Here is a 24,954-nt window from a genome sequence, read left to right on the forward strand (position 1 = left end):
TCAGCCATCCATGTCAGAGTTATCCCAAAGGTACTTTTTCAAGAGGCAACTGGGTTTTCTTGTTTGAATACTTTCTTTCAACAGTTCCAAAAAGACGGCACACTCATTTGTGCTACTCAGGTGACCCTAATGGCGCAGAAAAATATCCAGGTGGCCTCAATGACTCTCTAAAAGAATGCAAATGACCAGCTGTCTGCAATTATAAATCCTTCCTTTCCCCACCATCCACTCAGAGGTAAAGAAGCTTCTTGGATGAGAAGTGAAACATCTTCAAAGAAAGACAAGAAAGTCCAGTTGTCTCTTGAAAAGGCATCTTTGGGATAACCATGACCTGGATGATTGAGAATTTGCATAGAAATTCAGTCAAGACCAAATGGAGATTCTTTTGATAGCTCCAAGAAGGGTTTGAAGAAGGCTGAGAACCTCTTGGATGCTAGAAAGATAGAAAGTGATAATACAGTGAAGAATAAGTCTCATAAATAAGACCAGGGCCTATTTTCATTTCCCAATGACAATCTTTGGACTCTTTGGTTTGGATTCTTTGGACTGTCCAAAGGCAGAATATGGTGATGTATAAATTACCACAGCTTCTGATTGAGCATTCACTTCTCCATGACATCAATGGGACATTCAATCATCCCATTCTGTAGAAATTCATTTCTAAAAATCTTATTATGCTCTATGTTAGTTACTTTCTTGTTTAACTTATTTATAATAACTTAGTTGACTAATTGTTGTATCCAGATTATACTACTCCTAATGTGATCTTGAGTCCAATATTGCAAAGCACACCAACTGCAGATGAACGATGATACAACTAAAATAATGGAAATTTTAGGGCACCACCACCATATATTTTTTGTATAAGCACAAGATTCCCATTGCGCAAATATCATGTTTCAAAAACCTGATATCAGGTAGGCTAAAGGTCCAGGACAGATATGCCATCTTAAGAATTCAAAAGAGCTGAGTGAACATCTAGGAATTCTACTAGATAAGGATGTGGAACAGAATCTTGCATCAGCCTTTTAATCATTTCAACCAAAATTGTTGGCCTGCTTAGGTATGGAGAGCAGCTTGGAGCATTTTCTAAGTGTGGCTTGTTGGAAAATGCTGAGACTTAAATCCCCCTTTCTCACATTTCTTCATTTCTTCTGGTTGTAAGCTGCTCCTTCATATTCAGGTCTGGCCTCAGAATGATTATGTAGCATTTGGGGATGAAGATGCAGCCCAGCAGCCCAGCACTGGAAGCCAAGATGGAGAAGATCTGCACAGCCACCATGTATTTCCCTTTGGTGCTCAGGTAGGTGGGCACAAATGTCACCCAGACACTGCAGAAGACCAGCATGCTGAAGGTTATAAGCTTGGCTTCATTAAAAGCCCCAGGCAGGTTCCTGGCCAGGAAAGCCACTATGAAACAGATGGTGGCCAGGAAGCCCAGGTAGCTGAGGGTGATGTAGAACATGACAACGGAGCCTTCATTGCATTGCAAGATGGCTACTCCAGGTTGAGAGTGAAAGTCAAAATCAGGGAATGGAGGAGAAGCTCCAAGCCAGATGGAACAGAGGATAATTTGGGCAGCAGAACAAGAAAGGATGATGGAATTGGCTAAGCTCTTCCCCAACCATCTTTTCACTTGGTTTCCTGGTTTTGTGGCCAGGAAAGCCAGCACCACTGTGATTGTCTTGGCCAAGAGAGAAGAAATGGCAACTGAGAAAGTGATGCTGAAAACCATCTGCCGGAAAAGGCAGGTGACTTTCCTTGGTTGACCAATGAAGAGAAAAGGAGACAAGAAGCAAAGCAAAAGAGAGACCAGGAGGATAAAAGAAAGGTCACGATTGTTAGCTTTGACAATGGGAGTTTCTAGGTATTGAAAGAATGTAACTAAGACAAAACCTGCACTTAGGAACAAGAATAGGGAAATGGAGACCAGGATGATGCCCAGATAATCTTCATATAATAGGAAGGATATAATTTTGGGGATACATTGAACTCGGTCTTCATTTGGATATTTATCATCTGGACAGTTCATGCATTGTTGCATATCTGAGAAAACAACAAAGCAATATTTCTTTAACCTTCTGTCTTTTTACATTTCAAGAAATACTTTCTTGCCACAACAGTTGATACCACAAGTATTTTCAAAGAAGAATTTGTTAAGAGTTGAACAAAAAAAATTCTGAAGGATATAATTTTCTATCTCTATGTCTGTTTGTCATCTCTCTCTCTCTCTCTCTCTCTCTTTCTCACACACACACACATGTATCTATCTATCTATCTATCTATCTATCTATCTATCTATCTATCTATCCATCTACCTGTCTACCTATCTATCTTTCATCCATCCATTAGCTATCTATATCATTATCTATCTGTCTATCTATCTGCTGTCATCTATCGTCTATCAATCATCATCTATCTATCAATCATCTATCATCTATCTGTCGGTCTGTCTATCATCATCTTCATCTATCATTATCATCTATCATTATCCATTCATCCATCCATCCATCCATCTATCATTATCCATCCATTAGCTGTCTATCGAGCTATCTTCATCTATCTATCATCATCCAACCATCTATCGTCTGTCTACCTACCTACCTATCAGCCATCAATCATCTATCTATCATCATCTACCTATCAATACCCATCTATCCATCTCTATCCATCTATCAGCTGTCTATATAGATCTTTTTATCTATCATCTATCTCATCATACATCTATCTATCTATCTATCTATCTATCTATCTATCTATCTATCTATCTATCTATCTACCCATCTATCCATTTACCCATCTATCCATCTGTCTGTCTGTCCATCCGTCCGTCTGTCTATCTGTCTGTCTATTTATCTCTCTATGAATGATCTATCAGTTGTATCTATATTGCTAAGGTGTATAAAATTGGGGGAAGTTCCAAGAAATGAATAATTTCTCTGTAACATGCAGATACTTGATAGGAAGCTACATTATTAGAAGTGAGAAAATGAAATAGTTAACTTTTCTAGGCAAACATCCTGGGTTCTGTCAGATGACACTTGTTAATATACTGGATCCCAAGGATGCTTTATCTTATAAAACCTAGTTAACTCAAAGAGAAAACTAGTCCTGCAAGAAAGCAGAAATGGCTGCTGGCGGCAATGGTAATATGTGTCAAATGAGGTGCAGTCATAACTGTCCACTTCATTGTGGATCAGCAACACTTTCCCAGTGACCCTTAAGGGGAAGCCCATGGAGAATGCATCAAAATTAGCCTTACATTAGGTGGACCTAAAATAATGCCTTGAGTTTCAAAGAATGTTCCTAGAAATGTAAACGTGGAAGATCACATTCAAAAATAAAAAGCAGATGAGATATTGGCTCTGGATGTAATAAAGTTTGCTCAGTATTTCACACTTCTGTCTCTATCCACCTTCTCCTTCAAGAATTTTTTTTTACTATTCTTTCCTTTAAATCATAAATTGCGCGGTATGAAAATTAACAAGAAAGCAGCTGAGCTTCAAACTGTTTTTTAAGTTGCAGTTCTATATAAACACTCTGGATGAATCCACTTCTACAAGCCCTTCCATTATCTTCAGCCTGAGCACCTTCTTGAATGGAGATGGTCCCCTCTGGACAAGGAATGCAGTCATAGCAGCAAACTGGCTCTCCTTCTCGAGCTTGCTTGACAAATCCAGGTTGACATTTTTCCACACATTTGGACTGAGGAAGAGACTAAGAAGAAAAACAGGGAATTAAAAAAAAAAACATTAGCAGTAACCAGCCTGACATGCTGACATGTTTTGAAGTAAGATTTAAAATGACTGCTCAGTTTCTAGAACTGTAGTGATATGAGATAGATGTGAGGTCATTAGAACATGTCCTTCAAAAAGAGTGAGTCAGGCATCTTTTTTATGTATAGTGAGAATATTTACATCAAGACAATTTTCTTGTGTGTCCAATCACACTTGGCCAATAAAGTATTCTATCTATCTATCTAAAAAAGCACAACAAAGAATGTTCTTTCTGTGCCAACTCAGAAAGCTCAAACTGCGCAAGGAGCTGCTGATACAGTTCTACAGAGGAATGATTGAGTCTGTCACCTGCACCTTTATAACTGTCTGGTTTGGTTCTGCAACCGAACAAGACAGACACAGACTTCAGAGAGTAATTAGGACTGCAGAAAAAAACAGTTATTATTTTTTTGATTTGTCAATTGCTTACAAGATAATAGGTATAAGTATATAAATAGTTATGAATACATGAAATGGGTACCTATAAGAAAAATAAAAGAAACAATAGGACAGGGATGGTAGGCACATTGTTGCACTTATGTACTACAGACTTCTTAGGAAACAGGTGAGGTCACTCAGGTTAAAGTTTTTGGGGTTTGGGGAAGAAACCACAGAGTCAGGTAGAGTATTCCCAACATTGACCACTCTGTGGCTGAAGTCATATTTCCTGCAATCAAGCTTGGTGCTGTTAACCTTGAGTTTGTATCTATTGTGTGCTCTTGTGTTGTAATGGTTGAAGCTGAAGTATTCATTGACAGGTAAGTCATTGCAATGTATGATTTTATATACCATACTTAGATCAGACCGAAGACGATGTAATTCAAGGTTTTCTAGGTCTAGAATTTGAAATCTGGTGGCATAAGGTATTCTACAAGGAGTAGAGGAGTGGAGAACTCTTCTTTTGAAATATTTCTGGACTTTCTCAACTGTGCTAATATCAGATACATAATGTGAGTTCCAGACTGATGAGCTATATTCGAGTATTGGTCTAGGAAATGTTTTGTATGCTCTAGTTAGTAGTATAATATTAGCAACTCTTAATGCCTTTTTGGCTATGTAGTTACAGTGGGTTCTCGCACTTAGATCATTAGAGATGAGTATTCCAAGGTCCTTGACAGAGCTTGGATCATCAACAACGTCTTGACTATTCAGTTTTTATTTTATTTTCTGATATTTTTTTGCCAATATGTAACACAGAGCATTTATTTGTTGAGATTTGAAGTTGCCAGTTGTTTGACCATTCTGATACATAGTCAAGATCTTTTTGAAGGGTAGCAGCATTGTCTGTGCTATTGAATAGCTTTACATCATCAGCGAAGAGAATGAAATTGCTCTTGATATGATCACAGAGGTCATTTATGTAGAGTATGAAGAGAGTTGGTCCTAGAACACTGCCTTGGGGGACACCACTATTGACAGGTACAGAATTTGATAGGACACTCCTAATTTTGACCATGTTGTCTGTTTGACAGGAATGCTTCTATCCAGTTATGCAGTTGTCCAGAGATACCATAAGATTTTAGTTTTAGGAGTAATTTGTCATGTACCACTGAATCAAAGGCTTTACAGAACTCTATGTAGATTGTGTCTATTGTTTTGCCCTGATCAAGTTTTGTAGTCCATATGTTTCTGCAGTATTACTACCAACCTGCCTTCAATTGAGGACCTGTATGCTTCATGAGTCAAAAAGAGGGTTGTGAAAATATTTAGAGACCCCTCACATCCCAGACATAAACTGTTTCAACTCCTACCTTCAAAACGAAGCTATAGACCACTGCACACCAGAACAGTTAGACATAAGGACAGTTTTTTCCCAAACGCCATCGCTCTGCTAAACAAATAATACCCTCAACACTGTCCAACTATTTACAAAGTCTGAACTACTATTACTATTAATCTTCTCATCACTCCTTCTCACCCATACCCTTCCACTTGTGACTGTATGACTGTAACTTTGTTGCTTGTATCCTTACAATTTATATTGACTGTTTCCTAGTATGATTTGATTGCTTATTGTATGCTGTGACTAACATTAAGTGTTGTACCTTATGATTCTTGAAGAATGTCTCTTTTCTTTTATGAACACTGAGAGCATTTGTATCAAAACAAATTCCATGTATGTCCAATCACTCTTGGCCAATAAAGAATTCTATTCTATTCTATTCTATTCTATTCTATTCTATTCTATTCTATTCTATTCTATTCTATTCTATTCTATTCTATTCTATTCTCTGCATCAAAGTCATGTTTCAATGCTTCCGTTTTTGGGGTCAGGGCATAGCAGAACCATTATAACTCCATGGGAACTCACAGCTTTGGTCCTCCTTCCTAGGAGCAGAAGGTTTATTGCTCTTTCTCTCTGGGTAAAAAGGAGGCAGGGATAACTCTGGCCAGGTCTGAGTTGCTTCAATATGTCTTTACCGCCATTTCATGGGACACTCACCCCAACAAGGAGAAGATGAATCCAGATTACTAAGCTTATTTCCCACTGGAACTAAAAGGGCCTTCATCCAGTTTAAATTCAATTTCATGAACCCAGGCACTGATCAACAAAATTGCCTTCTTTTACAATTAGAGGACAACCTGAGGCTATCATTCCTAGCACTTGAAGGTCTTTTACCATTTTTCTCCATTTCAACAAGAAGCTAAGGTGTATAGACTTAGCCCAATGAAATGTCTCACAATCCTTTGGAAAAGAGAGAAAAGACATAGATGTTTCTCTCACCCTGTTGTGCAACTTTAGCTGTGACAAAAGAGCTTGGTTGATAATAATTCTCTTTCTTTCAAAAGTCACCATTTCCTTTTTGATACGACTCTTCTTAGGGAAATACACCCAGCTCACAATCTTCACGTTACCTGCTAAAGCTCCATTTTGGTCCAAGTACAGTTCATATATGGAAAGATTGAGAAACTCATTCTTCTCCAGAAAGGGATGAAACTAGAATGGGAACATCCAGAAATTTTAAAAGCAATAAACATGGCAACTTATCCCTTTTTGTTCTTTTTTTCTGCTACAGTGGTCTAATTTGTAAATAGTCCTGTTTGGGAGAACAGGTTTTACCACTAAAAATGAAAAATAAAAGTTCAGCAAAATTATGAATAATGCTGACAATTCGTATATTGGAAATGTTATATATGTTAAAAATATATGTATTTTCCTATTATACCTAAGAAATTATAAAATCAAAGAGACTCCATCTTTGTTCTCAATGTGACCTTTTAGAAAGTTATCTGAACACTTATATACGTATATCATGTTTTTGTAACTTGTTATTCTGCAAAGTTAAAAATATTATGTTCTCGGCTGAAGTGGGATTTTTAATTTGGCTTGAGATTTCACGTCAGGAGTACTAGGCAATCCTGACCTTGTTTTTGTGATGGAAGTCCCTAGAAATCCTATCTGTGAGAAACAGGAAGGATTATGTAACCCTTTCTATGTGATATACTATAAATGTTTGCAACCATCTTCAAGGCAGTGTCTCCTTTCTCCTATTTGTTTGGGAATTGGGGTCCTATTTGCAAATATCTTTAATAAAGCTTATGTCAACTAAAAAGATACTCCTTTGGTCTTTTTAGCTTCCAGAAAAAGGGAGTGGGGGAAAACAAGGCATTCTTGAAATGCCTAGATAATCAACTCGGCAGCCCAAAGTTGTTGGAGCATAAGAAGGTTATTGGAGAGCAGTTTGGATGATTCTTGGAGATGGATGTGTCTTATTGGAGAAGTCACATCCAGGGGATTGGGGAAAGACCAGGGTCAAGGGAGAAATGTATGTTGTAATTTATTATCGGTTGCCCCCAGCCACGCGCCAGCATGGCAACTTCTAATAAACCAATTTATTTTTCTCTGAGATGCGACTCGAGAGTTTTGATTTGAGGAAGGGTGGATTTATTAGAGGCCTGATAGCTTTCTTACTGATCCTGGTCATCAAGTCTGTTATTTTTATATTCTCATCTCACAGGGAAAAATGACAGTATATGAAATTTGTCAATTATAGGAACAGATTCCTGAGCAGATCACAGATAAATTACACAAATGAAGAGAATATTTATAAACTCATTGAAAACAACAGGTGATTACCAGAAAGCATGGATTTATCAAAGAAGAAACTTCCAGGCTAATATTTTCCCAGAAGACTAGACTGAAACATATCCAGACCAGCTAATTTTACATTATTGTAAGGTTTCTGTCAGTTTAATTTTATTTTCATATGAGTTTTATAAAGCTTCCCTTTAAAAAAATAAACCCTCCTTAATCACTGAAACCTGACCCAAAGGTGCTTTTTTCAAGAGGCAACTGGAGTTTCTGGTTTTTCTGTGAAAACATTTCACTTCTCATCCAAGAAACTTCTTCAGCTCTGACTGGATGGTGGGGAATAGAAGGATTTATACTCCTTGCAGATGGCTGGTCAAAGCCTGGTAACATGGAACTGCGTATTCAGTGTTTTTCTCAGGAGAATGGTCTCTAAGGGTGTTCTGACCCACGTCCTTTTCTGACAAATCAAACACAATCCAAAAGGAACAGAAACCTTCTAATACTTGGTCTACCCAAAAATGGGACACAGCATACTGCTTCTGCTTTCACCTTTCAGCCCTAATCCAGGAATCTTAGTAGTCGCTTCCATGAAAAACAATTTTGTGTTAAATTTAAATTTACTGATAAAGAAATAAAGGAAGACTAGTATAGCTATTTCAAACTGTTAAGCTCTCATCAGCTAGCCATACCTTTCGAGGATTTGAACCCAGGCTGCTGGCCTATTAGGCAGATGTATTAACCTCTTGGTCATGGGCTCCCTTCTGTCAGGGTTCCAACAATACACCCTCATTCAAATCATTAGTCTCTAGTTGCATCTCTCAGAGCTTTTTTTTTAAAAAAAGAACAAGATTTATCAGGAGTGAACATGTCAGCGTTACCTGCATGTAGCTGACTCTGAGACACATCATTCATCTCCCCTTCGTCTCAGGGGTGGGATGCTACATGTTCAGCCCGGTTCTACAGAACTGGCAGCTCTGAAGAGCAGCAGACACCGAACTGATTTGGTGTCTGCTGCTGTTTGGCTCACCCACCCGCCCAGGCTCTTTCCCCTTGTGCTGCTTCGCGCGGCACAGCTGAGGTTGAAAAAGCAGGAAAAAGAGGCTTTTGCAAATGTTGTGCACCAGCGCATAGTGCTTTACAGTTGTCCGGGCAGCACTGCTGATGGTTTTTTCACACAGCATGTAAGGTGCATCAGGTGCACATATGCGCAAAGCAAAAACATCACCAAAACATCTGCACATGCAAAAACATCACCAAACTAGTAGTAACACCGGTTTAATCCCACCCCTGCTTGGTCTCCCCCCACTGCCTGCATGTATATTATCCAAAAGGACACATCCATAGCCAAGAATTATCAATCATGCTCTCCAGTAATAATCTTGCACACCAGAAGCTTTGGCCGCCTAGCAATTATCTATGAAAATATTTAAGGTATGCATTATTCCCCCCACTCCCTTTCTGCTGACAACTCTAAAAGACTAGAGAAATATTTTTGAGTTGACACCCTCACCTTGTCAGCTATACTGGGGGGTGGGAGATTAAGTGTTTTCCTGGTGAGACCAGTCTATCTGGACAACCTGACTGTGAATTATATATGCCAGAGTTGGCTTCATTTACGTTAATGCCAGCATGTAGCTCCTAATAAATCTGAGGGTTTTTTTTTAAGCTTGGCTTGAAGCTCATGATTTAATTAGGGCAACGACTGGAACTCTGACAAAAGGAGCTGCTTTTAACCATGAGAAAAGACAACAAGGAGAAGAGCGATCTTAATCCATTGTAGCAGAAAATCAGGAGTCTGGGAACACCTGTTTCAACTAATACAATCTAGGAGCCATGATGACGCAGTAGTTAGAATGCAGTACTGCAGGCTACTTCTGCTGATCACCAGCTGCCAGCAATTCGGGTCTCACCAGCTCAAGGTGACTCACCCTTCCATCCTTCCGAGGTCAGTAAAAGGAGGACCCAGATTGTTGGGGACAAGATGCTGACTCTGTAAACCACTTAGAGAGGGCTGTAAAAGCACTGTGAAGTGATATATAAATCTAAGTACTATTGCTATTAGCTGTAGAAAGCAACCATCAAATAACTTAAATATATTACAGAGAAGCTAAGATCTACTATTATTCCTGAGTGTCAGATATGGAAAAATGAATTCAGTTACAAGAGAAGAGATTCTGACTGAATATGAGGGGGGAAAACCTTCTTTAAAAAGGGAGAGTTTTAGCAGTGAGCCAGAGAACCAAATAAGTTCATTCTCCTCTTCACTGATTGTCTTAATCCAAAGACTGAGCAGCCATCAGTCAGAGAAGCTTTGATTGAGATTCCTGCAAAGATGAGAGGCTGAGATAGGTTGACTTGAAGATTCCTTCAAATGTATGAAGGTAAAATTCTACAATGCTAATTGTACAGGAACTTATTTAAAAATGCATACCTTTAAAATATTAGCAGTGTTTATTATCAAACAATACCTGTCATAGTTCTTGTTCTTGTGAACATTATCGTCTAAGCCAAGGGTCTTTAACTTGGCAAGTTTAAGACTTGTGGACTTCAACTCCCAGAATTGCTGAGCTAACATGACTGGAGCAGGAATTCTGTGAGTTGAAGTCCACAAGTCTTAAACTTGCCAAGTTTAAAGACCCTTGGTCTAAACAATTAGATTAGCCAAACCTTTTGGTATTCTGTAGCACAACTGGATTCACTGGAGAAGAGACTAGTGCTAGGAATGATTAAGGGCAAAAGAAGAAGAGTACAGCAGAGAATGAGGTGACTGGGTAGAGTCACTGAAGAAGTCAGCGTGACCTTAAATAGACTCCAGGGGATGGTAGAGGACAGGAAGGCCAAGAGGAACATTGCTCATGGGACCACAATGGGTCGGACATGACTTCAAGACTAACAACAACAAGCACAACTAGAATGATGTAATTCCTCTCTTCAAAGGTAATGTAGAATGAATTCTTGTCAGGTCCCCTTACCTCCCATGACTGCAGCCTTGGAGCCTCCAACCTTTCTTTCCCCTTCTTCTTTCTCCTCCTGGATCTGGAGGAGTACGCAGCATTCAAGGCATGGGCCAGAGCATTAATGGCAGTGTAAACATGGTGGTCGTTCCAGCCTGTAATCATGTTATTTTTCTTTTGGGTGTCCAGTGGTGCTTTCTCAATGCATCTTTTCCGGCCTTTGACAGAAAAGATGTGCTTTGAAAAAAAACAAAGAAACAACTCGTCTCCCAAGGGTGGTTTCAGATAGAAAAAGAGTTTAAAGGCATCCTTTGGGGGCTGTTTTTTTTCCCCTAAAGCAACAGTCCAGATACTATTAATATATTTGAGACGTATATCATTTTTAAATGGAAATAGTCCAATGAGTGTTGTGATCCAGACTTTCCTTTCAATGGGTCCTGGCAAATGCATAAATGTTAAATGGAAAGGAAGAATTCTGTCCAAAACAGCACCAAATTCTATGTAGTGAAGAAAGACATTAACTTGTGTCCATTTAGAGAGGCCATCCCTGATGTGTCCTGTTTTTCCAGTTGTTGAGAATTGCTGTGACAGAGCCACACAGATTCCATTCTTGACAAGCAAAGGAGTCAAAGTCCTCATGAAATTATCTCCATTTTCTGTTTCTGAAGCAAAAAGACCAATCAAGGTCCATCTGAAATGGAGGAGCAGTTGGACAATTGCTGGGTACAGGATGCCTTTTGGGGGTAAAAACTGGTGATAAAAGGGCAATTGACTTTTATCATGCAGTGACTCTGAAAAGTATTCAAAATTGATCTGAAAGAGCAATTAAGAAAATTTCATTATATTTGGAGTCAGATTAATTCCAAAATATTAGCTTTAAAGAAAAACAATTTAGTTTTGATTAATTTGTTTTGAATTGATTTCTGGTTTGAATTCAATTTGGCATCCAATAATTTCTTGTGTCCACTTCCTAATTTTATTCCAATAGGTCCTGGCCTGAGGGCATAGCCATCACATGTGATAGTAACTACCATCAACCTGTTGGCATTTCCAACATTTTGGACGGGTGTTCAGATATATCTTGGTTAATCTTGTCAGGGCTAAGTGCCACTGATAGAACATTTTATATAAATTTTCCTTGTATGATGCAGCCATTGTAAATGTATAATTATACTCCATAATTTTTCCCACTTGTCTAAATTTATATTACAACTGAAATTCCGTGCCCATGCTTTCAACTTTTTTTCTCTTTCTTCTTCCATTCTAAAATCAAGCAAGTATCTGTAAGCTTTGGGTATAAATTTTTGCTCTTGTCCAATTCATATCTAATCCAATTGATTTTGTCTTATCAAACTCAAATTCTTCTGAATCTGGTTTGTATCTGTTTTGAATTTGGAGATATGGCCACCAATCAATTGTAATTCCTTATTGTTTTAATTCTTGATTTGATTTTCAAGATATGCCTTCAAGAAGTGCATATCCCAAAAAATCAGAATAAATATTTGAAATTCCCCAAATTAGGGGAATTGTATGTAGCATTGGCAAATCAAAAGAAAAGAGGGGTAGCCATCTATATAAAAAAGGGGTTAATGCAAAACAAATTTATGCAGAAGGACAGGGCAGAATCTTAATGTACAATTGGAGATATTGCAAAAACAAGTATTGTTAGTGGGAATATATGCACCGAATGTGAATTAAAAAACGTTCTACCAAAAATTATATGATAAAGTAATAGAGACAGGACAGGCTAATATGTGCTTGCTTTGGGGACTTTAATGCCATAGTTGATAGTGAAAAAGATTATATTGGCAAAGAACAAAAAAGAAAAAAGAACTGTCTACCAAAACCATTCTTTGACTTAGTACAAGAAACTAACCTAGAAGATATATGGTGGAAAAGACACCCAAATGAAAAAGAGTATACATTCTATTCAAATCCCTATCATTCTTGGTTCCAAATTGATATGATGTGGACAAATAAGACAATTGGAAATGAAATATCCAAAGTAGAAATAATTCCCAATATATGGGCAGACCACAACATGTTAAAAATTACCTGAAAAGGACAAAGGAAACAGAAAATGAGATAGACGCTAAACACAGAAATCCTAAAAGAAAAAGAATTCATACAAAAAATGAAAAGTGAATTGGAAATATTTTTCAGGGTAAATTTAAAGCTCCACACTAATTTGCAGAATTTATGGGATACAGCAAAAGCTTTTATGAGAGGGGTATCAATAGTTTATACAATTAGAAAAATCAAGATAGAAAAGAAACAACAAAATGAACTACAGATGAAAATTAAAGAACTAGAACACAAACTTCAAAAGGACCCAAAGAATGCGACAATTAAAAAGAATGAAGACTAGACATAAATTAACTTAACATTCCTAGAAGAAAGAGCACGAAACTGAAAATCTATAAAACAAAACTTTTTCGAATCAGCTAACAAACCAGGTAAACAACTATCCCATAAACTAAAAGTAGAAAAGGAAAAAAATTAATCCAATAACTGAAAAATAAAGAAGGAAACATCTGTTGCCAAATGAAGGAAAAAAAACACATTGCGTTAAGCTATTTTGGTGAGCTAGACAAACAAGAGGAAATTTTGGAAGAAAAGATAATACAATATTTAGAAGAAAATTGTTTGAATTCAATTTCAGAAGAACAAAAAGAAATAATAAATGGATAAATGTGCTCGGGTCTTTTCCCGTATAAGATTGAGAGCATCTTGGCAACATTTCAACGAGGTCCCCTCGCCTTCCTCAGGCTGGTGCTTTCACCTTCATGCTTGTGTGAACACAATACAGAAGCCTGATGATGGCAGATGAGATTCTGCCGAAACATCGCTACAACTCTAAAAGCACAACTATAATGACCTGGGAAAATACCCGAACAAAGCTGAATACCTTATACATATATATGCTTCATAAATACATTTTAATTTTAATCAAACAGGAAATATATTGTTTTAATATAAGAATCCCAATAGGTTATTTGCTCGATCTGTGATCGAAGATTACAGAATACAGAATAACAAAGTTGAAAGGGACCTTGGAGGTCTAATCCAACTCCCTGCTCTGGCAGGAAACCCTTTACCATTTCAGGCAAATGGTTGTACTTTTGTCATACACCTTCTTACAAACTTCCTACGTTGGAGCATTCATAACTTCTGGAGGAAAACCATTCCACTGACTCTTGATTCTAACTGTTAAGAAATTTCTTCTTAATTCCAGGTTGCTTCTCTCCTTGATTAGTTTCCATCCGTTACTTCTTGTCCTGCCTTCAGGTGCTTTGGAAAATAGGTCGACTCCTTTTCTTTGTGGCAACCCCTTGATACTGGAAGACCGCTATTATGTCTCCCTAGTCCTTCTTTGTGTAAGAAAGAGGTCAACATCTTTCTTATACAATTGACATTCAGATATTTATCATATTTATTTATATATCAAACCTCTTAATTGCCCATCTCCCTCACATAATAGATCTGTTTTGTCTCTCTGGAGTTTGACAAATACAAGTCTATTATAAAGGTCTTGGTTAAATCTTCCATATTTAACCGTTCTGTCAAGCTGCTCAAATGCCTTAAGACATTTCCACATTGAAATAATCGCCAATTTGGAAATACATTTATAATGGCTCATCCATTTCAGTGTGCCATCCTTACTGAGCATGGGAATATTTTTCACCGCTTGAAGATCTGAATTCATTCTGCAGCAATCTTTTAGCTTGTTCTCCTGTAACACAAGAGATCAGAAGACCATATCTCCTAATTGTGATGACCCAGGGCTTGGCACAAAAACAACACATTCAAATAAGCAACAAGAGTCCCTTTATTATATCTTAACTTTACTGTGGTAATATATCCATCATATTCTGCAAGTTCTTGTACAGCTTTGTAAGATCTGGGGTATCACAAACGCTCCTCATGAGGGCAGTAGTGTCTTTATGATGAGAGTTTGATCCTGTTATCTGCAAAGCTCAGAGGCCAGGAATTTGTGTGGGAGTTCACAGTATCTATCCGAGCCATTCCCATGAGACCTTTGGTGCCCTGCTTTCTCACGGGAACTTTATCACCTTCGCCAAGGCCTAGCTAGATAATGTTGCTGAGCTAATGTTGAAGTCATTGTTTTGATTTTGTATTTGCATTTTCTTAATAAATACTGCTACCCGGGGCTCTCGGGCTGGCAGTTGCTCAGACGTCTTCCCTGCGTCTCCCATCATTTTTCAATTGCCAGTCCACCACAAGTGGTGACCCCGACGTGATAGTTTGGAAGGCTATACGTTTTGGCGTGATAGCTTGAAAGCTACACGCTTCCCGCATCCTATACTCATCGTCGGACGCCGACTGGGCCCTCATCTTCTTCGCTGGACGGAGACAGATTCTTTTCGTGAGTATGGGGGAAGGTCTCTCAAAGCTCAGACAAAGCACCTTAGAGAAATGAGAGAGATCGCTGGGAATAGTTTTAAGTTTGGAGTTCATAGTAGAGGACATGAAGTAGGAAAGAAAGAAATTGAGGACTTATTACAGTATGTTTGGAAACATATTCCGTGTTATCCAGAGGGAGGTAGTATTAAAGTAGAGCGCTGGAGAAAGATAGGGAAATTTTTGCACGAGGAGCCTCGTGCCCCTTCTTCAATTTTGTTAACCTGGAGGGTGGTTATGGATGCATTAGCTACACATGAACAACCGCCTCCTATCACCCCCGAAGAAGGTTTGCCGCCTTACAATGCGGTACGTATATTGCCACCGACAGCACCTCCAGATAAATCCAGAGGGCTGTCAGGCACTGAAAATACTTTGTCAGAAGAGAAGAGTTTGCCTTTAAGAGTTCAAGTAGATGCAGTTACTGCAGCTATTCAAGAAGCAACAAATAGAGGGGAATTATCAGGAGATGATTTGGTAGATTTTGGAGTGGAGATTCAACTTAATCCAGTAGAAATTGGTGTAGATGCTGCTTTAAATCCACAGAGAATATGGAAGCCTCTGCCTCTTAAGATTTTAAAGGAAGTTAAGCAAGCAGCAAAAGAGTATGGTGTTAGATCGCCATACACTCAGGCATTGTTAGAAGCAGTTGGCTATGGAAATAAAATGATTCCAGCTGACTGGAGAGCTCTATTTAATATGATTCTAACTCCAGCTCAATATTTGGTGTTAGATCAGAAATGGAGACAGCTGGCAGTTCAAAGGGGAACAGCAAATGTTACTCCAGATCAGCTTTATGGATCTGGTAATTTTACAACAGTGGAATTACAGCGAGATGGAATGCCTGAGGAGGGGTTCATTCTTCTCCCACAGTTAATTTTTCAAGCCGTACGGGCTCTCCCTGACGGCGAAGGTGGTGAGAAGACCTTTACTAACATCAAACAAGGAAACAATGAACCCTATGAAAATTTCATTAGCAGATTGAAAGTGGCTATTGAAAGGCAAATTGACAATCAATTTGCCCGGAATGAATTGCTTTTGAAGTTAGCAGTAGAGCAGGCAAATGCAGATTGTAAAAATTCTAAATCCGCTTATTGCGAGTGGAGAGAGAGAGATAGCGGATTTGATAAACGCATGTAGAAAGGTGGGGAGTCAGACTTTTAATATGGAGACTTTAGCTCTGGCTCTCCAGGCAGGAAATAACAAAGGCACTTGTTTCAATTGCGGGAAGCCTGGACATTTTAAAGCGCAATGTCGGGCTCCTGGGGGTCAAAGTCAGCAAAAAAGAGATTATTGGGACAGGGTGCTCGTCCTAAATCAGTGTGCCCGAAATGTAAGAAAGGATACCATTGGGCAAATCAGTGCAGACTTCATTCTGAGGGAAAAACTAGGAAGCAGGGATCGGGCATTCTCCCTACTCTAAAGAGTGAAGTAATGTCCGAAGGGTTGGAGCCACCAGAAAGAGGTAGGGATCAAATATGGTCACCAGCTACAAAAGGTTCAGCAGGAATTGATCTTCCATTAGCTGAGGATTTGGAATTAGGATATCCACATGTAGTTTGTTTAGGGTCAACGGATTTCTATGGACCGTTGCCTCTGGCTTCTGTGGGTCTTCTTCTTCCTAGATCATCAGCTCATAAGCGTAAATTGTTTGTGGTTCCAGGGGTTATTGATTCGGATTATGAGGGTCAGATCAAAATTCAAGTTCATTCACCTGTTCCTCAATCTTTGAAAAAGGGGATTGTTTTGCACAGCTTTTAGTTTTGCCATATCTGTCATTGGAGGAGTCAGATAGAATTCGCCAGGGTGGATTTGGATCTACAGATATGTTTAGTGAGTCTAGTGTGTTTTCCATCATGCAAAATGTCAAGGCTGATCAGAAACCAAAATTAATTCTTTTGGTTGAAGGCAGACAGTTTATTGGATTGCTGGACACTGGAGCAGATGTTTCGGTGATTAGCGAAAGTGAGTGGCCTAGGGAGTGGCCGACAGATCCTACACCGTCTGTTCGAGGAGTCGGAGGACTTCAAGACGCACGGGTTAGTAGGAGGATTCTTTCTGCCAAAACAAAGCAGGGAAGTGCTATTGCACATTTCCAACCGATTGTTTTGCGCCTTCACGTTAACTTGTGGGGCAGAGATTTGATGCAACAGTTTGATACAACAGTTGTCATTCATGATGACTGAACACCCACCTGTGGAGTTATTAAAATTACAGTTACTCCAGCAGGAGCCAGTGTGGATAGATCAATGGCCTTTGACTAGTGAGAAATTAGTTCATTTACATGAATTGGTTCAACAACAATTGAAAAAGGGACATATAGTGCCTACCACTAGTCCTTATAATTCTCCAGTCTTTGTTATCAAGAAGAAATCTGGGAAATTCAGATTTCTTCATGATTTGAGAGGGATAAATTCAATTTTAAAGCCAATGGGCCCACTGCAGTGTGGGACACCTAATCCTAATTTAATACCTGATGGATGGAATATAAGAGTGTTAGATTTGCAAGATGCTTTCTTTTCCATTCCTCTGCACCCTGAAGATGTAGATTTGTTTGCTTTTACTATCTTGAGTATAAATCAGGGGCAGCCCGCTAAGCGATATGCATGGACTGTCCTTCCACAGGGGATGTTAAATAGTCCTACCATGTGTCAAATGTTTGTAGATTGGGTTTGCAACCTTTCCGGAATAAATTCCCGGATTGGAAGGTTTATCATTACATGGATGATATTTTGATAGCTGCTAATATTTCTGATGCTGCAATGGATTCTGCTGTCCTTCTTTAACTGCTATGCTGAAGGAGAAAGGGCTGATAGTCAGCCCTGAGAAATTGCAAAAGGAATATCCTTTTGCCTATCTAGGTCATAAATTATTCTTGAGTCACATTACACCTCTGAAGTTGGAATTTGTTCTTCCTGATCCTTTAACTTTGGTAGGTCTACAACAATTTTTGGGTCATATAAATTGGATCAGACCGTATTTGGGTTTAACTACTCTTCAATTAAGTCCTTTGTTTCAAGCTTTGGCTAGTGCTAAGCAAGCATCTGACATTATAACCCTGAATAAAGAACAGAAGGGAATTTTGTCATTAATTGAGCAAGCTTTGAGTCGTAGGTGGACAGATAGATGTTTGCCAGATTGTCCATTATCAGTGATTCTAATCTCAGAACGTAGAGTTACTGCATTGATAGTTCAGGTAAAAGAAAAAACAGCTTTAAGGATTCTGGAATGGATTCATTTGTCTCATACACCATCGAAATCCATAAATTGTATCACAGAACAACTTGCTGATATTTTTAATCGTGCTCGTCAGCGCTGCAAGGCTATTGCTGGGATGGAACCAGTAACATGTTATGTTCCTTTTGCTTTAGCCACCTGGGAACAAATGATTTGCAATAGTGAGTTTTTACAAGTTTTGGTAGATTCTTGGCCAGGGAAGTTTTCTTGTCATCCTCCAGCTGATCCTAGGTTATCTTTGTATAAATCAGTTAGAATTAATTTAGCAAATCTTTTTTGTAAATCAGCCTATATCAGATGCTCCTACAGTCTTTACTGATGGAGGGAAAGTTTTTGGTGCTTGTGTTTGGAAAGATAAATCTGGAATTTGGCATACAAAAGTGACATCAGAGCAGAAGTCTGCCCAGCAGGCAGAACTTGCTGCTGTAGTTTTGGCTTTTCAAAATTTTCAAAATCAGGATTTTAATCTAATAGTGGATTCTTTGTATGTATATAATTTGTTACCCTTTGTAGCAGGTTCTTATTTGTCTCCTGGAATATCACCTAATATTCTACGTTTGCTTTTGTTGTTGCAAGAATGTTTGGAGCAGCGTATGAATGTGTGTTTTATTGCCCATATCCGTAGTCATAGTAATTTACCTGGAATTTTATCACAAGGCAATGCCAAAGCTGACAGTGCTGTAACTTCAGTTCTCACTGTCCAGCCATGGGACAGCCATAGTTATTTTCATCAAAATGCTAAAGCGTTGGCACATCAATTCAAGCTTACTGCTGCAGAAGCTGCTGCCATAATTCAACAATGTCCAACTTGTTCAAAGCAAGGCACGGCTATTCCTATGGGAGTCAACCCCAGGGGGTTGAAACCTTCAATGATTTGGCAAATGGATGTTACTCAGTATCCATCATTTGCACCTTGGAAGTATATACATGTGACTGTGGATACTTATTCAGGATTTCTAATGGCTACTCCTCAAAGAGGTGAAGCGGTTAAACATGTCATCAATCATTGCATTAAGACATTTTCAGTTGCTGGTACGCCTCAAACTTTAAAAACAGACAATGGTGCGGCTTATCGGAGTACAGTCTTTGATCAGTTTTGCAAACAGTGGTCCGTGGAACATAAATTTGGAATTCCATACAATTCCACAGGACAAGCTATTGTGGAGCGTTATAATGGCACGCTCAAGAACATGTTAGCTAAATTAAATAAAAAGGAGGGAAGCTCCTGGGGCTTCCGCAATTCAAGATCATTTAAATCTTGCTTTGTATACTTTAAATTTTTTAAATTTGTCTGGTAACCCCTCTAGCGCGGCCAGCAGGCATTTTTCTTCCCTTCTACAGATGCAGTGAGGCCTCGAGTGTTGGTGCGATTCCTTCCGGATCCGGCATGGGTTCCCGCTGAGCTGATTACGTGGGGACGTGGTTATGCAGCAGTAGAACATCTTGGTCAAATTCGTTGGGTTCCTGGTCGATGTATCCGGCCTGATCATTCACAAGCGCCTTCGCAGGTGCCAGTGAGGGATGTTCCTGATTCTCAGGATGGCGTTCCTGTGGTTCCTGATTCCGTTCCTGATGTTCCTGATTCTCAGGATGGTGTTTCCGTGGTTCCTGATTCTCTTGATGCCGGCAGTCCAGGCGTGGCGCTGTGAAAGCTGGGAAAAGATGACTGCTTATCTGAGGTTATCAACTTGTATGCAGCAGGTTCCTTTGGGGAATCGGACTAAATTAATCTGCAAACAGCGGCATCTTTTGATTTTTCCAGCATATTGGTCCTGGCATAAGGGTCAAGACATTCTTTACTCGGGACCTGATAAGGATATTATATCTTCAGCCTGTGCTACAACTCTGATCCTGTTTAATGTTTCTGTTTCAGACTATGGACAATATTGGTGTCAATTGGAGTTGCCTAAGTTACTTTACACAACTTCTTTTTCCATTCGTCTTATGCCTCCACGGACTCTAATGCGGAGGCGGAGAGCTGCCATTATCTCAGAAACTAGAGACCTTGGTGATAATTTAAGGAAGGAAAATTCCTACATCAAGGACGTTCGGATTGCAGCAAAGAGTTTAAATGTAACTAATTGTTAGCTTTGTATGCATGTACCCACCTTTTGGAATAGCTATGAACTATAGAGATATTCATATTTTAAATAATTTTACTGTTGCTATGTTTTATGATACTGTTGAGAATATTAAGATGTTAAATGAAGAAGTGTCTGAAATTCGCCAAGTTACTTTATGCTTTAGATATAATGTTAGGAGTTTGTGCTTTAATTCATTTACATTGTTGTGTTTTTTATACATAATTATGAGCCTAACATTACAAGAACTGTTCATGATATGGAAGACCGCATAGCTAACACGAAGCAGGGAAAGATGGCTTCAATAAGTCACTTTGGGCTTTGCTATGGGATTGGCTTCCTGACAGCTCATGGTTACGTTTATTGTTTCAATTAGTTGTAATAATTGTTATTACACTTATTATGTTATGTTGCTGTATTCAATGTATTCCTAATCTATTTCAAATGTGTGCCTCAGCCTTAAGTGTACGAAACCAAGTTTGCGAGGGAACTGTGTATTTTGCCACTGAAACACCCCCTATCTTTGAATAAATAAAAAAGGAGGGAATGTGGTAATATATCCATCATATTCTGCAAGTTCTTGTACAGCTTTGTAAGATCTGGGGGTATCACAAACGCTCCTCATGAGGGCAGTAGTGTCTTTATGATGAGAGTTTGATCCTGTTATCTGCAAAGCTCAGAGGCCAGGAATTTGTGTGGGAGTTCACAGTATCTATCCGAGCCATTCCCATGAGACCTTTGGTGCCCTGCTTTCTCACGGGAACTTTATCACCTTCGCCAAGGCCTAGCTAGATAATGTTGCTGAGCTAATGTTGAAGTCATTGTTTTGATTTTGTATTTGCATTTTCTTAATAAATACTGCTACCCGGGGGCTCTCGGGGCTGGCAGTTGCTCAGACGTCTTCCCTGCGTCTCCCATCATTTTTCAATTGCCAGTCCACCACACTTTACCCCAATGTCAAGGTTACCCTTAGCTGGAGAAAAACTCTCTCAGGAACAGTCTTTAAGTGGAGGAAATTCATTCCAAAAACAAAGTACATACAAACTGTAAATAAAAATTCAAACAAACCATGCTGCAGTCATTAACTTGACAGGGCAGGAGAAGGAATTGCAGACTTGAAAGCAAACACGGTTGGGAAGATGCCAGGAACACAGATAAGCCTCGACAATGCCAGATAATTCACAATTTGCTCCCAACAAGTTTCTGTGTGCAGCTTCCCTTTTTAAACACTGTGTTCCAGCTGCAGCTAATGAAGGGAGTCAGGGTCCTTTCCTCCCCCATAAGCCATGCAACCCACATTGCTCCCTTCTCTGTTCCTCCCTTCGTGCCCTAGGATGAAGAGGGGGTGGGCCTGGGTCTTCCTCCGAATAACCTCTCCCTTGCACTACCTCTCCCCTACTCTGCCCAGCTGGACTGTGCCCTTCCCCAGTTCCCTCCACAGCCAACAGAGCCACACTCCTATGCCCTGTCAGCTGCTCGACCTCCCCCTCCCAATCAGATTCCGACAGGGGCATGGTACTAATATAGTTTTTCAGTTGTATAATTCAAGAAGTCCTTAACTGAAATTTTGCCTCTTCCAATAGACAGAATTTTGGGAGTCTTATTACATTCCATAAATGTAATACAAATAATTTGGCACTGGGCCTAAGACAGAATCTTCGAGTTGCTTCCTTTTGTGTAGCTTTAATTTCTTTAAGGACTACACACTAACTGCTCTTGGTCAACCAATACTCTGTCTAAAATCTTCTTGTTCTTCAACAAGAAATAATTGGTTCATCTCTGCACTCTCAGCTCTAATCAAGAGGATCCTAGCATATACAGTATTTTAGCAACAATATCTCATAGACCAAGGGGTCTGTAAATTATGTTTTATTCTGTTTTCAATATGTATTGGAATTATGTATTGATATGTGTAGATGAACCTGCCAATAGAGAACACACCACTATTAGGAATATTTTTTTGAAGATTTTATCTGCTAGAAAAATCCTCTCAAGGGTCTTTATTGCTCTTCAAGCCATTTATGATGAACTTTAAGGATAAAAAATAGCAAGCATGTGGGCTAAAATGTTTACCATTGAAAATATCATTATTTTTGTTAACATTATATTGAAAGGATGATTTCCCATCTCTTCTATACCTTCCTTTTTAAAGATGACCCTTTGTTTGAACATATAGTCTCTCCTCACCTTCCCAAGGATGAAACAGAAGACCTAAAGCTATGATGAGGATGTCATGAGAGGATATCACTGTTTTGATCTTTGCCTCTTAAAGACTGTAGATCCCAATTCCTAACCATTTCACCTAGAATGGCCACATTGAAAAGCAGTTCTCCAATTTCAAAGTGAACATACAGATGGATCTATCACAGGCCAGTTTACCACCCCATTCAAATTAACTGTAGAAAAATACATGCACACAAACCTGAGGGACTTTGTAGGTGCCTACTAATGTTGACATCTGGATGGAGATGTCATCGTTAGCTGCATCAACAAGAGCAAAAAGGTGGTCCTTCCTTCCACAGCTGTAGTTTGGAACATTGGCTTCTCCCATTGAGAGCATATCTAGCAAGGCATCTGAAGTCATAAGTCTGTTCAAATAATTATCATGGATGTTGTAGCCAAGTGTGAGGTTTTTCAGAAGTCCAGGAGTCTTGTTGACCAATTGAATATTAAAAATATAGCAAAGTAGTCTAAGCTTATTAAAAGGTAAACTAACATAAAATGTTTATGTTATCATCATCATCATTACGATCAAAAGCAAAATACCATTTCAGTTTAATTTCTCTTTGCCTTCTGATCAATGATGGGTTTCCAAATTTTTTCCTACCAGTTCTATGAGTAGTTCAATTCATGCATGTGCATGCCCACATGCTTTGCATGCCCTTTCAGGGCTCAAGGACCGACCCTTTTGGAACGCTGGTGAGTGAGCTGAGCTGCTTTTTAGCTTAGCTGAGGCATGGCAATGTACTCTCCTGTGCAAATCAGCTAAGCTAAAAAAGAAGGGAATATTGGAGAGCTAATGGCGGGGGCAGGTGGGCGAGGCTAGTCAGAGGTGCTATTTGCCAGTTCTCCAAACTAGTAAAAATCTTCACTACTGGTCCAACAGAACTGGTCCCAAGTGCCTGAATACCACATCTGCTTCTGATGCTTAAGCCAATATTGATCCCAAACAAGAGTCAAATGATAGTTCCCCATCCCCTTTTCTTTTTAATAAGTATTGGGAAGATCAACTGGACATAATTTTCCATTAAGCTTAAGAATTATAAATAAATCGTTATATGAGCCTTGGTGGCACAGTGGTTAAAGTGCAGTACTCCAGGCTACTTTTGCTGCTTGCTGCCTGCCTGCAATTTGGCAGTTCCAATTTCACCAGACTCAAGGTTGGCTCAGCCTTCCATCCTTCCAAGATAGGTAAAATGAGGACCCAAATTGTTGGGGGCAATATGCTGACTCTGTAAACTTCTTAGAGAGGGTTGTAAAGCACTGAAAAGCGATATATAAGTAAGTGCTATTGCTATTTGTAACAGCACTAATTTTCAACTGCCAAGTAACCAGGATTCAAAATCATTCAGTCATTAAAGTACAATCATTGTTATAGGAAGAGATTGCTTCTTAAGTGACAGAGAAAAGCAGTTCTAAAATCAAGTCATTCTCTGTTCCTATAAGGATCAGGTATTGACTATGAAAGAATGGTTGTAAAAATATATAAATGGGCTGGGCAGAGGCAACTACACTTCATTCACTAACTACTTTAAACTACAATTGGTATTCAAGCAATAATTCATGATAGGACCAGGAAAGAATCTGCCCTTTTTAAGATATTATTTTTCCTGTTCCGTTTCTGGATTCAAGCTTTTTCTACAAAATAAGTCAAAAGAGAGGAACAATGGAAATCAAAACAGTTCAAGAAATTAGACAGGTCCTACGATATAGGCAATAAGTGAAATAAGAAGAAAAGAATGAGAATGTTAGAAGAGCAAATAGAGGTTAGTGTTACATCACCACCCTGAATGACTTACATGTCAAACTGACCATAAGGAGCCCTGTTGAAAGGCATCATTGTTGTATGCACTATGTTTGTTCCAGTGGTGATTATACTAATGAGATGGTCTCCCGGCCTGTAATAGCTCCATGGTTTTTTACTACCCGGGGGCTTCAAACTCAATGGACACTTCATTCCAAGCCTCCCAGAAACTGGCTGGGATAGAAGGAACAGAAATGGAAGCAGAAGATCCATAATTTATAGGTCTGAATCAATCCCCGTCCTGTTTCTAAGGAAGAAAAAGAAGAGTTGAATTCAAAGCACCTTCCCAATTTGGAAATTCTACAAGCTTTCATAAATCAGACACAAACCAAGCTTCACCTGGAAAAGACAGAAAGTACAATCAATAGCACAGTCCCTATCTGTCCCCAAACTTGTGCCACAATGTGTGTGATTGAGGCATTTATCC

At 39.1% G+C, this 24,954-nt stretch overlaps 1 protein-coding gene across 1 annotated transcript; it reads right to left on the reverse strand.

Moving 5' to 3' along the window:
- On the reverse strand, positions 1–24,954 carry LOC148126727 (vomeronasal type-2 receptor 26-like). Its single transcript, XM_087923123.1, has 8 exons — positions 24,867–24,954; positions 24,523–24,774; positions 22,926–23,214; positions 10,782–11,000; positions 6,502–6,714; positions 3,591–3,717; positions 1,412–2,046; positions 1–126 (listed from the first exon to the last, which is right to left on the reverse strand). Exons 2-8 carry the CDS (start codon positions 24,738–24,740, stop codon positions 1–3), a joined length of 1,827 nt encoding a protein of 608 aa, XP_087779249.1. The 5' UTR covers positions 24,741–24,774; positions 24,867–24,954.

The sequence above is a fragment of the Pseudonaja textilis genome, chromosome 2 (genome assembly GCF_049901715.1).
Source record: "Pseudonaja textilis isolate UNSWEBS1 chromosome 2, rPseTex1.2, whole genome shotgun sequence".
NCBI lineage: Eukaryota > Metazoa > Chordata > Lepidosauria > Squamata > Elapidae > Pseudonaja > Pseudonaja textilis.